The sequence below is a fragment of the Pseudochaenichthys georgianus genome, chromosome 15 (assembly GCF_902827115.2).
Source record: "Pseudochaenichthys georgianus chromosome 15, fPseGeo1.2, whole genome shotgun sequence".
NCBI lineage: Eukaryota > Metazoa > Chordata > Actinopteri > Perciformes > Channichthyidae > Pseudochaenichthys > Pseudochaenichthys georgianus.
The window spans coordinates 23,800,318-23,812,301 of NC_047517.1; the positions used below are offsets into that span (position 1 = coordinate 23,800,318).

The following is an 11,984-nucleotide window of genomic DNA, read 5'->3' on the forward strand; positions in this document are numbered from 1 at the left end:
ACATCATAATGGAGGGGAGGAAAAGATGGGGATTCAAAAAGGAAATGGAGAAAAAGAGAGAGTAAAGGCCCTGACACACCAAGCAGTCACCAGAGGACTAGCCGACGCTGAAGTCGGCTGTTGCCTGGCCGTGTTCTCCTGCGTTTTGGCCATGTGTTGCACGGGAACACACCGCACCGACTTCAGTGCGTGAGTGGCAATAACTCTCCTTACCAGCAGGCGGCGGTAGTGTGTATTCGTCATTCAAAAGAGGCAACAACCGGAAGACAGAGAAGAAGAAGAGTATCTTTTCTCCGTAATGTCGTAATGTTGGTGTGTCAGGGCCTTTAAAGGCCCTGACACACCAACCCGATTTTGGGAGTCAGAGGCCGTCAGAGGCTGTCGGGCATTCGCGGCGCCGTAGTCAGGTTGGTGTGTCCCGCACCGTCGACCGTGACACGCCTTATTTGGACTGCCAGACCCGATGCATGGCCGATTCAACATGTTGAATCGGCCATGCATCGGGTCTGGCAGTCGGACGAAATAATCACTCTGATTGGCTGTTCAGCTAGCAAATCAGTGCATGAGAAGCGAAGCGGAAGTGAGGGACGTAAACAAACGATTTAAGAAGGCACACACAGACTGCTATTCATTTTCATCTCATCATGGCGATCTGGAATGATGCAAACGAAGACCTGCTCATCACCTTGATCCAGGAGAGGCCAGCTCTGTATGATATTACGGAGAAAAGATACTCTTCTTCTTCTCTGTCTTCCGGTTGTTGCCTCTTTTGAATTACGAATACACACTACCGCCGCCTGCTGGTAAGGAGAGTTATTGCCACTCACGCACTGAAGTCGGTGCGGTGTGTTCCCGTGCGACACATGGCCAAAACGCAGGAGAACACGGCCAGGCAACAGCCGACTTCAGCGTCGGCTAGTCCTCTGGTGACTGCTTGGTGTGTCAGGGCCTTTAAAGGCCCTGACACACCTACCCGATTTTGGGAGTCAGAGGCAGTCGGGCATTCGCGGCGCCCTACTCAGGTTGGTGTGTCCCGCACCGTCGTAGCTTTATGGCACATTTTCACACCTCCCGCGGCCGATTCAACATGTTCACTCTGATTGGCTGTTGCCTCTTTTGAATGACGAATACACACTACAGCAGCCTGCTGGTAAGGACAGTTATTGCCACTCGTCGACTGAAGTCTTTGCGGTGTGCTCGTAGGCGTAGGCGGGTGGCGTAGCGGACGTAAAAGTCGGGACGTCTTCGGTACGTGTTATTTGGTCTCAGGTGGTGTGTAGCGGCCTTAAAGGAGAACTGATTAGAAGTGGCAAAAATAATACTAAGGGGTAGGAGAGGTTTTTGGGTTTAGGCGAGGGAGGGAGGAAGGAAGAGTAGGATTAGGTAAAAAGGTAGGGTGTGGTTAGGGTTAGGGTTAGGATGGGGGGAAGGGAAGGGTTAGATTGAAGGGAGGGAAGATAACTGCTACACGGGAAACAGGATGCAACGCATCATCTGTGAAACTCCGCCCATATTGAGTACCCGCCCACGTGGAGCTCATTGAGGCATTGCGCACTGCATTGAGGGGCTTCTCGTTCAGTGTGCAATTCGGGCGTGTCTCAATGTGGGCGGAGCTCAAAGTTTGAGGCACGCCCGGTGCAATGGTAGCTACTTACTGAAGTTCATATTGAGATTCACACAACACCTGGCGTCAAATTGCAACTGAAGTAAGTAGCCCTGACATAATGCATAGTCTACTAAGTAGTTGTTATGTTATACCAGAGCAATAGTAGAAATGACCAACTAATGCAAATTATTGCGGAATAATTAATGCTCCTGAATGTTAGCAAAGCATCCTTTAGCAAGTGTTTTAAAGTAAGGGATAATGTGCAGCGAGGCGGTCAATACAGTATATAAAGTAAGTATTCAACTAAGCCTTGTAATAAATATAATCTGCTTGACTCCTCTTATGTGTTTCTTCAAAATAGAAAATTGTTGTATTAGCAGAGTTCAGAAAAGTCTGTAAATCATTTGTGCCTACTGTAGCACTACTAATAACTACTATACATAACCTATGTTTCACTTACATTTTATTTACAAATTAAATGCATGCAGCTTATTTTATTTCTGTCTAACATGCTCGTTTTGTCTGTCTTTCTTTTCTTTGACCAGAGACACATCACACACATATGCGATGGCGAGAGCCCTAAAATCCTAACTTGTAATTCTGGCAGTTATCACTGCCTTTTCTGCATATACAAGGGTGAGAAGTATCAGGTCGAAAACCACATCAAAGGCCATTCTACTGTGAAGCACGGAGGTATAACACATTGCTCTTATTAGAATTGTCTGTTTTTGACATCATTCACAATGAGATCTTAATATCTTCAAGTTTACTGATTTTACTATTGTTTCTTGTTTTCAGAGTTCACAATTGTTAAGTGTGGCTTAAGCTGCAGAAAAGCAACTCACTATCATTGTTTTCACTGCTCGGTCACAATAATTAACAGAGCCCAGTTTCTACTGCATCTCAATTCACATGAGCAAAAAGCTGTTACTAAAGGGCACCCTCCTCCACCTGCCCAGCTCCTTCCAACCACTCGCCTGCTCGCTCCTCCACCTGCCCTGCTCCTTCCTACCTCTCGCCTGCTCGCTCCTCCACCTGCCCTGCTCCTTCCAACCTCTCGCCTGCTCGCTCCTCCACCTGCCCTGCTCCTTCCTACCTCTCACCTGCTCGCTCCTCCAGCTGCCCAGCTCCCCCCAACATCTGGCCTGCTCGCTCCTCCACCTGCCCAGCTCCCCCCAACATCTCGCCTGCTCGCTCCTCCACCTGCCCAGCTCCCCCCAACATCTCGCCTGCATCCTCCTCCACCTGCCCAGCTCCTTCCAACATCTTATCTGCTCATTCCTGCATCGGCCCAGCTCCTTTCAACATCTCAGCTGCTCCTCGCTCCCTGTCACCCTGCTCCAGAAAAGCAACCCCAGGAACCTCAGGAGAAACATAAGGCCAATCAAGACCTCAAAGAACAAAGCAAGTCTAAAAAGAAACTTGTAACTTGTCCACACTGCTCACTGAAGTTAAATAAGAACAATTATAAAACACATGTACGTCGAAAGCACAAAACAGTCTCCAAGGAAAATGTAAGAAAGGAAAAGAGCAAATAAAAACATTGTTGACGATTTGACGGTGGGACATTTATGAGGGGCAGTAATGGGTTTTGCTGAATTAAAGTCGACTGCACAAAAATACCACCACCTGTTCATTTGTAGGATCTGACTTGTTTTTGTTATTATAATTATTATTATGTTGTTCATTTCATTTGCAATAAACATTTTTTATGTAAAAAACAAATGAAGTTACAACTGAATAATTGTATTAATAGGCATTTTGCCTGCTTACATATTGCAATATTTTTCAATTGTCAGAGGGAAAACCGGTTGCCAGTGTTTAATACAGTAACTAGTGTGAGTTTTAACATTACAAATGTTTACTTTGACGATTGATGTTTACCTTTTATAGCATCATTTTAGCTGTGATGAAGTGTTTCCCATAGACCAGGGGTGTCCAAACTACGGATGCGGCCCGCGAGCCATTTTGAATCAGCAAATTAAAAAAGTATAATGGAATATGGCCCACAAATTAAACTTGTGCTTGTCTTATATTGTACTTTTAAAATATATATATGTACAAATATATTGCACAGCATTCATGTAAGCCCAGTTTTTAAAGTTGAAAACATTTTCTAACAAATGTAAGTTGATAAGAAAAAAGCCCAATTACTTCTTACACAAGCTTGAAATATACCCTTCATATTTCCCCTAGTTATAAGCAATCTAAGGCTTCTGTTTTAAGGAATGAGCTGCCAACAAAATAAATGAAACCCTATGGAGAGCTGTGATGAAGCAGTTTGTTTCTTAAGCATTTTGAAGTACACACTAAAAAATGCTGGGTTAAAAACAACCCCATTTGGGTCGTTTTTTAACCCAACGCCAGGATCAATATTGGACCAACCCAGCAGTAGTTAATTTGACCCAACGAAATGGGTTGTGTATTTTAACCCAGCAGATGGGTTATACATTTAATCCAAATGCTGGGTCAAATTACAGCCCTGGGTTAATTCTACCATAAATTGGGTTAAATATTACACCCAAATGCTGGGTCAAATTAATTACAGCCCTGGGTTAATTCTACCATAAATTGGGTTAAATATTACACCCAAATGCAGGGTCATAATAGCTGCGATGGGTTAATTCAACAAGTTATTATCGTCATGTTTTTAATGCAATACCCATGTCTCTTAAACATTTAAATTACAAACCCTTTTAAAATACATCCTATATTTGGTCATGCAAATAATATAATATGCAATAAACGCTTTTAAACAATGTTGGAATCTTAGAAAAATATTCATTTTATTGTTATAACAATTGACAGTTCAATAAAGTGCAAAAGATTCAGTTCACAATAAAGGGCGAAACTTTCTTTAAACAAAACTTAACATTTATGCATGTACAGTACAGCCTGTAAACAACACAGGCTGTGTTCTGCGTGTTGTTTACAGGCTGTACTGTACATAACACACATTAGAACAAACACATCATAACAGCATCCAGATCTACAAGCTCATAGCACTTTGTGCCACGCTATGAGCTTGTAGATCTGCCCTTTCTAAATCTCAAAATCTTTGCTTCTGGTTTGAGAACCACTAATAGCAACATACGTTTTTTCAGAAATTACTGGTTCAAATACTGGCCATGTAAACGTTACAAAGAAAATCCTCCAACATGATCACAAAAATGTACTGCTCCTTTAGGTGATCCGAACGACAGGAAACTAAGATGTGCAAATAAATATTTTAACAATTTATGCTTCCACCATTTAGCTCTTTTAACTCAGCACACAACTTGCTCATAAAATACTTTGAGCATTAGGTAGTATTTTGAACATCACACACACACACTTCAAAAATCCAGCAATATTTTATTTAACCAGATAGAACCCTATTCTGAGCCAAGCAGAAGAAGAGAGAGAATAGAACAGGAGGACAAGCAGAAGAAAAGAAAAGGATCAAGACCACAAGTCTACTTGCAAGCAAGTATTGCTGCACGCAAGGACGTAGCAGGTTTTGACTCCTCTCCTCCCTTGATTTCGTACACTGCATTTTGGAAGAATTTCCATACAGCTTCACACTGCTTTGTGTAGTCGATGTCAAAGATATAGAATACCTTGAAACAGACATCGACTGCCTGAAGCAATGTGTTTTGTTCCAACGCCTCCCCATCAAGAATAACGAACGCCTGAGAGGTGTGCCAAATATCGTTTCCCAGGGACAGGACATATGGGTAAGGTCTTGACACCTTCGCCTCATAGAGGTACTCCACCAAGTTTGTTCCAACCTGAGAAAGAAATAAAGAACAAAAGACAAGATAAATTAAACAAAGTAAAAGATTGTGCAAAAGCAAAGAGTAAGCAAGATTTGGCAGTGGCTGATAAAATGCATATTCAGAAACAATGTTCTGAATTATTCTTGAGCCCAGGAATAACAGGCAGTCAGGCACATTCTTAACCACTTAAACTGGAACTGGTTGGCTCTGTACTTTAGACCATTGTTTTCCATCTTCACCAAATCTCTTCGCCAAAAATAGCCGATCTAGCTGCCATTTATGGATAATGTCCCCGCCACCCCCCCAAGAATATGGATGCTGGGTTCAAGTGATTAAAAGAATAACATTTCCCTTTAGATATGCAGAGGGACTTACAGGCTTATGATCGCTGAAGGCCAACTTAGACCCCTCGATAGTGTACCGGAACACTTTTCGGCCAACCCTGTAGACAGTTGGTGGAAGCAGTGTTGGTAACTGGCTCAGAGCAAGTTCCCCCAAACAATCTGTAGGAAGACAATTTTATAGGTATCAATATGTGGCATGGCAAATCTGTGAATTGGTCATTTAGTAGCAAAATAAAGTCTGCTGTACAATATAACAATGTATTACCAGGTGTTAATCCATCAAGCGACGAGATAAGTTTCCCTTCGCGTCTCGCCAGGTGCAGGATCTTGTCTTTAAACAAAGGTAGCCAGGTTTCGAAGAGCTTAGGCGCAGCCTCTCTATGTAGGATCTGAAAGTCCTGTGCAATCTAAATGAAAAAGAAAATTCAATGTGGCAGCTGACATACTGATAAAAGATTGTTATAAACAATGCATCCATATCATATGTAAACATATACTCCATCCTAACTTACCATGCCTGGAGTGAATAGATGTGGGAACTCTTGGCGGATCCCCTGAATGTCCCACCCGTTTTCCCTTAAAGACTTGTTTGATAGTTTGCAGAATGTACAGCAGTACAAGAATGTTAAAAGGATAACACAAAATGCCCTGAGGGCAGTTGCAGACAGGTGCTCTTGTATGGCAGTTTTGGAGGGTAAGGAGTTGCACTTTCTTGATGGCTGGTGGTAGGGTGTTCCACATTTTGGTAGCATAATAGTAAAATGCATCCATCCCCATGTTTGTGTCGATTATGGGGGGGGGGGGGGGGGGGAGAGTAATGGAGCTCCCACTGGTGTTGTGCCCTTTTATTTTGACAGGTACATGGCACTGGTCCCTTGAAAACCAGGCCCATTGCAAGTTGCTGTACTCTGTCCTCCCCTGAGCCATCCCACTATAGCATTATAATGAGCAGGGGTTAGGTCATAGGTGTGAGAGGTCTAGTAGTAGTTTGTTTTGAGAAGTCTGTAGTTCAGATTTGAATGACTTGAGGTGCAACAGTACCATGATGAGGTGCATGCATAGGCAAAATGACATTGAATGAGTGCTGCAGCTAGTGTCCTCAGTGCATTCCTACTATATACCATATACCTACTATCCTACCAGTATAATGGCTGTAGCATATTCTGCAGCTAATAGGCATCCTAATAAATTAAAAACACTACTGAACGTGTGTTTTGGTACATGTGTTGTGCATGTTTATGTTGGTGGTCTAGGTAAATGTGAGACTTGAAAGTAGTGTCCCGTCTTATCTTTTCCCCTGAAAGAAGATTCATATACCTTTTTCAAACCAACATAACATTCAGCAAAAACCCCACTATTTTTAATTACCTCTCTCCAAACTTCTCCATGAGGTGAGATACCAAAATACGGACAAGGCACTTTCTTTGCGAAGGGATGATCACATCCTCATCAAGGCTCTCCAGGATCAGCTTGCCTTCAGTTGAGCCTGTGAGAATCTGGCGGATATCCTGAGAAAATTGCAAGAAGGGACAACATCACAGATATCGTTTATTACTCTTTAGTGTTGATTAAAGAAAAAAGTGAAACCCAAGTCTTAAAAAGTGGAGCTTACAAATTGTGGAATTATATGTAGTGTTTGAGGTATCATCGCTGGTACGACAGGTGCCGTTTGGTCCTCCATGGAGGGTGGAGTTGTGGCAGTTGGTTGGACATCAGGACTTGTAGGTGGCACAGCAGGTTCAATCTAAACAGAACCCAGGTTAATGTAACAAACAGTGACAGCCACCTAGAATTGCCGGATGAGCATCAGTAATGTAAATCAGTGTACCACACCAGCGGACTCAGTAGACTGCACACAGTATGCATTGTGTGAAAGATATGCACCACGCCAAAGTTTTGATAAATTCAGAGACCTGTGTAAGGTATGGTTTATATTGACCCATAAGCAGACACAAAACCACTCAGAAACCCTTCACCCGAGTGAATGAAAAATGCGACAAGTTTGGACCATGCAGATCTGCGGCAAATTGAAAAAGATATAAAACAAACATGTAACTTCTTAACTGACAGTGACTACCCGTCGCCGTCGGGTGGAAACCGTGTATGTCCAAAATTGTTCCTTTTATAATTTTTAACATTTTAAAATTGTGAAATAGCCAATCGACAAGCTCTTGACGTTAGGAGCTTGTAGATCTATTTGTACTACTTTTGTACAACACTATGACGAATTAGTACATTTACAAATATAAAAAACATAGTTTAAATATGGAGACACAAGGTTTCTGCCCAACAGCAACGATATGTAGACAGATTAAACAAAAAATACTTACTGTACAATTTATCACATCCATCCCAGTATTTACAGAAACATCCCAGTACTCCATCGCATGATCATCCCTGTAGTCCAAAGGCACCTTTTAAGCAGCATTTATAGCTAACCACTAAACAAATATGGCAGGAAAAAATGGACTTGTCGAGTCAAAATGCTATTTACAAAGTGTCATACTACTGTACTGGTGGCAGTAAACTGATTTTCTAAAAAAGTCTATAGCGCAGTGAAATGTATAAACTGTCATCAGTCTCGCTGAATGACTTCACTGCATGTGTAGGGGATGGTGATCAAGCAGCTCTCTCACATCAACAGCTGCCAAAACTTGAGTGGGAATCACACTGTATGCAAAGAAATGCCTATCAAACCATTGTGTTTCCCACTTCTGTACAACAAGTTTTATTGTTGGTGTGTGTGATGTTTGGTCTAGTACTAAAATGGACTTTATGAGACCAAATTGGGGCTCCCCATCTGGGTCATAAGACAGGAATACAGTCATGCCTGCTCGATATGCAGTTCCCTTAAAGGTAACCGAGGCTGGTTCATACAATTCACTGAAAAGGGGAATGCCTGTGAGACCACTTTCGATGTCTTTAACTCCCTCAATGTTGGCCAGAAAGGTAGTGTGCCCTGGACCAACTTCTGTATTGTGGCTCAACACAGTTCCACACAGCAAATTATAGCACTGCGCTATCTGATGGCGAAAGGCCATGGTTTTGCAAATGTTTCGGAAATGGCATGTTACATGGCTAACCCGTTTAAAAAAGTTGTGTTTTGCTTTGAATCTCATAGCCCAAAACTGAGTCAAGGGTCCGAGCTTTTGAATGGCTCTTGGGTAATGGAGCATGAAGTGGTGTTTTGGCAGCAAATAGTGAAGAGGATAGAGCTCCAGGAAGAGAGAGTGATGCTCTTCAAGGATTTTAGCTAAGTACAGTGTTGCTTCAACAGTAAGAGAAGGAGAGAAGATGAACTCCATACATAATAGTAACAGTAGGAGAAGTTTCCATTCCTTGCAATGCATGGGGACCAGGTCACCTATCATTGTCGGCAGCAACCTAAGTAGGCACCACATTTGAGCTGCTGATTGATGCATGGCGCCTTTAACCTTTTTTAGATCATCCTTACTAATTACAGAAGGTTTGTTACCCTTATCGCAAAAGCCGTAGTCAAAGCTTGTGATTCTGTAGTTTAGTTTGTCAAGTGTTAGATGTTTCTGTTCAATCAGCGAAGTCAACACAAGCTTGACTTCATATGGCCCTACGCCTTCCAGTATATCATGCATGATGTCAGGTGCTATGTTGTCGGTTACATGATAGAAAGACAAGTCATTCAAGACACTGTCTCTATTCAGGCCTGTCTGGGAGCGGTCGGCTGTACGCAAATCTGCCTCATGACTATTGACATCACGCAATAGTGCAGGATCTGCCAGCGTCTGAGACCTCCGGGCATCCTTATGTATTCTGCAAAACCGACACATATAATTTCCAGAGAAGCTTTCAATATAGCCAAGCATGGCATTCACGCCCAAATTGTCTCCCACTACCTGGACCACTGTAAACCTTACAACACCTTGAAAGTTGGGGGTATCAACAGTGATGTCATCCCTCTCAAGACACCTGATCTCTTCCACAATAGGGCGCAGCACTGCATCAAGGCCATAGGTCTTAGCGTCATCGGATTTGTACACTGCTAAAAGGAAGTGTGACTGCAAACTTGATAGCAGGTCTGGTGGCAAGCTCTTTAGCGTGAAATATATAAATCCTAACTTGTGAACCCCAGTCTTAGACCCAAGCGGATTGACTGTCTCACAATCATCTTGGTAAATCATAAGTGGGATCGAAACCTCTTTTAATAACAGTGGATGCGTTTTACAAAACTGCCCATCAAATAAATCTTGAAGAGCATCACTCTCTCTCTGCTGCCATTCTTGCATGGCCTGTAAAACCCCAGGAATTTCAAGTAGCTTGGTTAGAAGGCGCTGCAGCGGAATACGCTGATATGAATCACGAACTGAGACTTGTCGCAGTGCCAGTGGCAGAGGCCCTTTGCTGAACAAAGCATGCCCCCCCAGTGAAAATCTCCTCAACTGGCTGAATGAAGTTTCCTGATTTAGCAAAATACTGCATCTGTTTATAATCTGTATCAAGTCCTTTGAAAGGCTCGGCTAATTCCAAGAACTCCAGCCCAAGCTCTTCTACCTCTGGGCTTTGATCAAGACCAAAATGACGAAATAAAGACATAGTCTTTGATTCTAGTTTGTCCACAATATCACCAATTAAACTAGAGGTGTGTTGAACCATAAAGTTTAAGTTAGAGAATGTCAAAGAAGGTTTAGACCTCAGATGAGCTAAAAAAAGGGCTACCCGGTTGGTCATGTCATCTTGCCCTAGTTCATCCCATTCATCCTCAACTCCCTGTACAGGCTCATTTTCAGCAAGCTGTATGTCAACAGGCTGGGCTGGACCTTCAAGGGGATCATCGAGAGTATCACTTTGGTTTTCATGCTCCTTTAATAGGTGTCTTCTATAAGACCTTATAAAAGAAAATGTTCTACCACAACCAGTTTCACTACATTGGAAATATGTTGATGAATGGTTTACATGATGTACTGCACGTAAATGTTGAAAGAGAGTCTTGGCATCCCCTGAAATGTGCCTTTTGCATTTAAAGCAAATATATGCCATCTGCTCACAAATTTGAACAAATCCTCAGAATTAATATGCGTGTGTGGGGGAGGGGTGTAGCCTCTCACATCTGCAGTGATCTAACTATACTTACAAGTCCTCTAAAAAATTTTAGGAACTTAAGCCTGGGGCCAGCTTTTGAAATCAATTGGCTGATGGTCCCCTCGTCTAAAAGAAGAAAACTCTCCTCGTCAATTCCCTCGTCTGAAAGACAAAAAAACAAAATACAAGGACATATTTAAACCATGGAGAACAGCAAAAAATAAGAGGCTAATTACATGGAAGCTATTGGAATAAAAATGCATTTTCAGTAACATAAAATACAATGCAGTCAATGCCATTTCAAATAATTCCTTTACCTAGCTATACAGACGATCTGCTTGCTGTGAACGTAAACAAAAACATGTTCTTACCTTTAAATCTATCAATAAGGTCTGTCAACTGCCACTGTGTCAATGTGTCACACACAAAATCGTCCATTGATCTGAGACAAAAAACACATAAAGAGCTTAATTAAAACAAAACATAAAATGTACATTTGCTTGACTTCAACCTCACTGCTGGGGCTAATTTATTCAGTTGATGAGGCTATTAAAACTGACAAATGTCTGCTTCTCCTATTTATTTATTTGTATTACCTGTTGTATTTAGCACACATGAGCCCCACTTACTATGGTTATTAGCATTGTATTTTATCTGCAGACTTATGGTTATATCAAAGCCTTTATTTTTATATAGAGTGATACACTTTTGTGACTGCTAGAAACAGGTCAACCCACAATAGAGCAAGATTAGTTAACCAACTACGGACAGCAGCCACAGGAACTTTTGCAGTCACAAATTGCTGTGAAAAATTGAAAGAGACCAATGAAAGTGAAAGTTAAGTTACAGAGAACCTGCTTTTTTTTACTCCAAACCTTATCAGTCCCCTTATCAGACAGAAGTTGACCAATTACTTAGTCATATCCAAACCAATTCAACAGAGTTCTTCAATTTAAAAGACATGGATCCAGCCTAAGTGCTAAGCTTTAAAACTGAATTAACAAATCACATTACATAATGTGATGACAGAACTGTAAACAGAATTAACATTTCTTTTTATTTAAAATATATAAATAATATTTCACATCAAAAGAAACAGCACCATGGTTGTTTTATTGTAGCTGAAACTTTAACAAAATAAATAACTCAGTTACCTCCAATAATTAACACATGTTTGTATAATTGTGTTAACTCTGTGTGTTGCTGCTAGCATACATAATA

General features: G+C 41.7%; 1 protein-coding gene and 1 long non-coding RNA gene across 2 annotated transcripts; one reads left to right on the forward strand and one right to left on the reverse strand.

The window, feature by feature from the left end:
* The first annotated feature begins 1,785 nt into the window (after positions 1 to 1,785).
* On the forward strand, positions 1,786 to 3,244 carry LOC139435219 (uncharacterized). Its single transcript, XM_071205675.1, has 2 exons — positions 1,786 to 2,299; positions 2,405 to 3,244. The coding sequence occupies exons 1-2, from the start codon at positions 2,089 to 2,091 to the stop codon at positions 3,142 to 3,144; spliced, it is 951 nt and encodes a 316-aa protein (XP_071061776.1). The 5' UTR covers positions 1,786 to 2,088; the 3' UTR covers positions 3,145 to 3,244.
* A 3,886-nt stretch (positions 3,245 to 7,130) lies between these two features.
* LOC139435257 (uncharacterized) lies at positions 7,131 to 8,286 on the reverse strand. The gene is made up of 3 exons (XR_011644550.1): positions 8,039 to 8,286; positions 7,321 to 7,452; positions 7,131 to 7,216 (listed from the first exon to the last, which is right to left on the reverse strand). It is a non-coding gene; the product is annotated as an uncharacterized lncRNA (long non-coding RNA).
* Between the last annotated feature and the right edge of the window lie 3,698 nt (positions 8,287 to 11,984).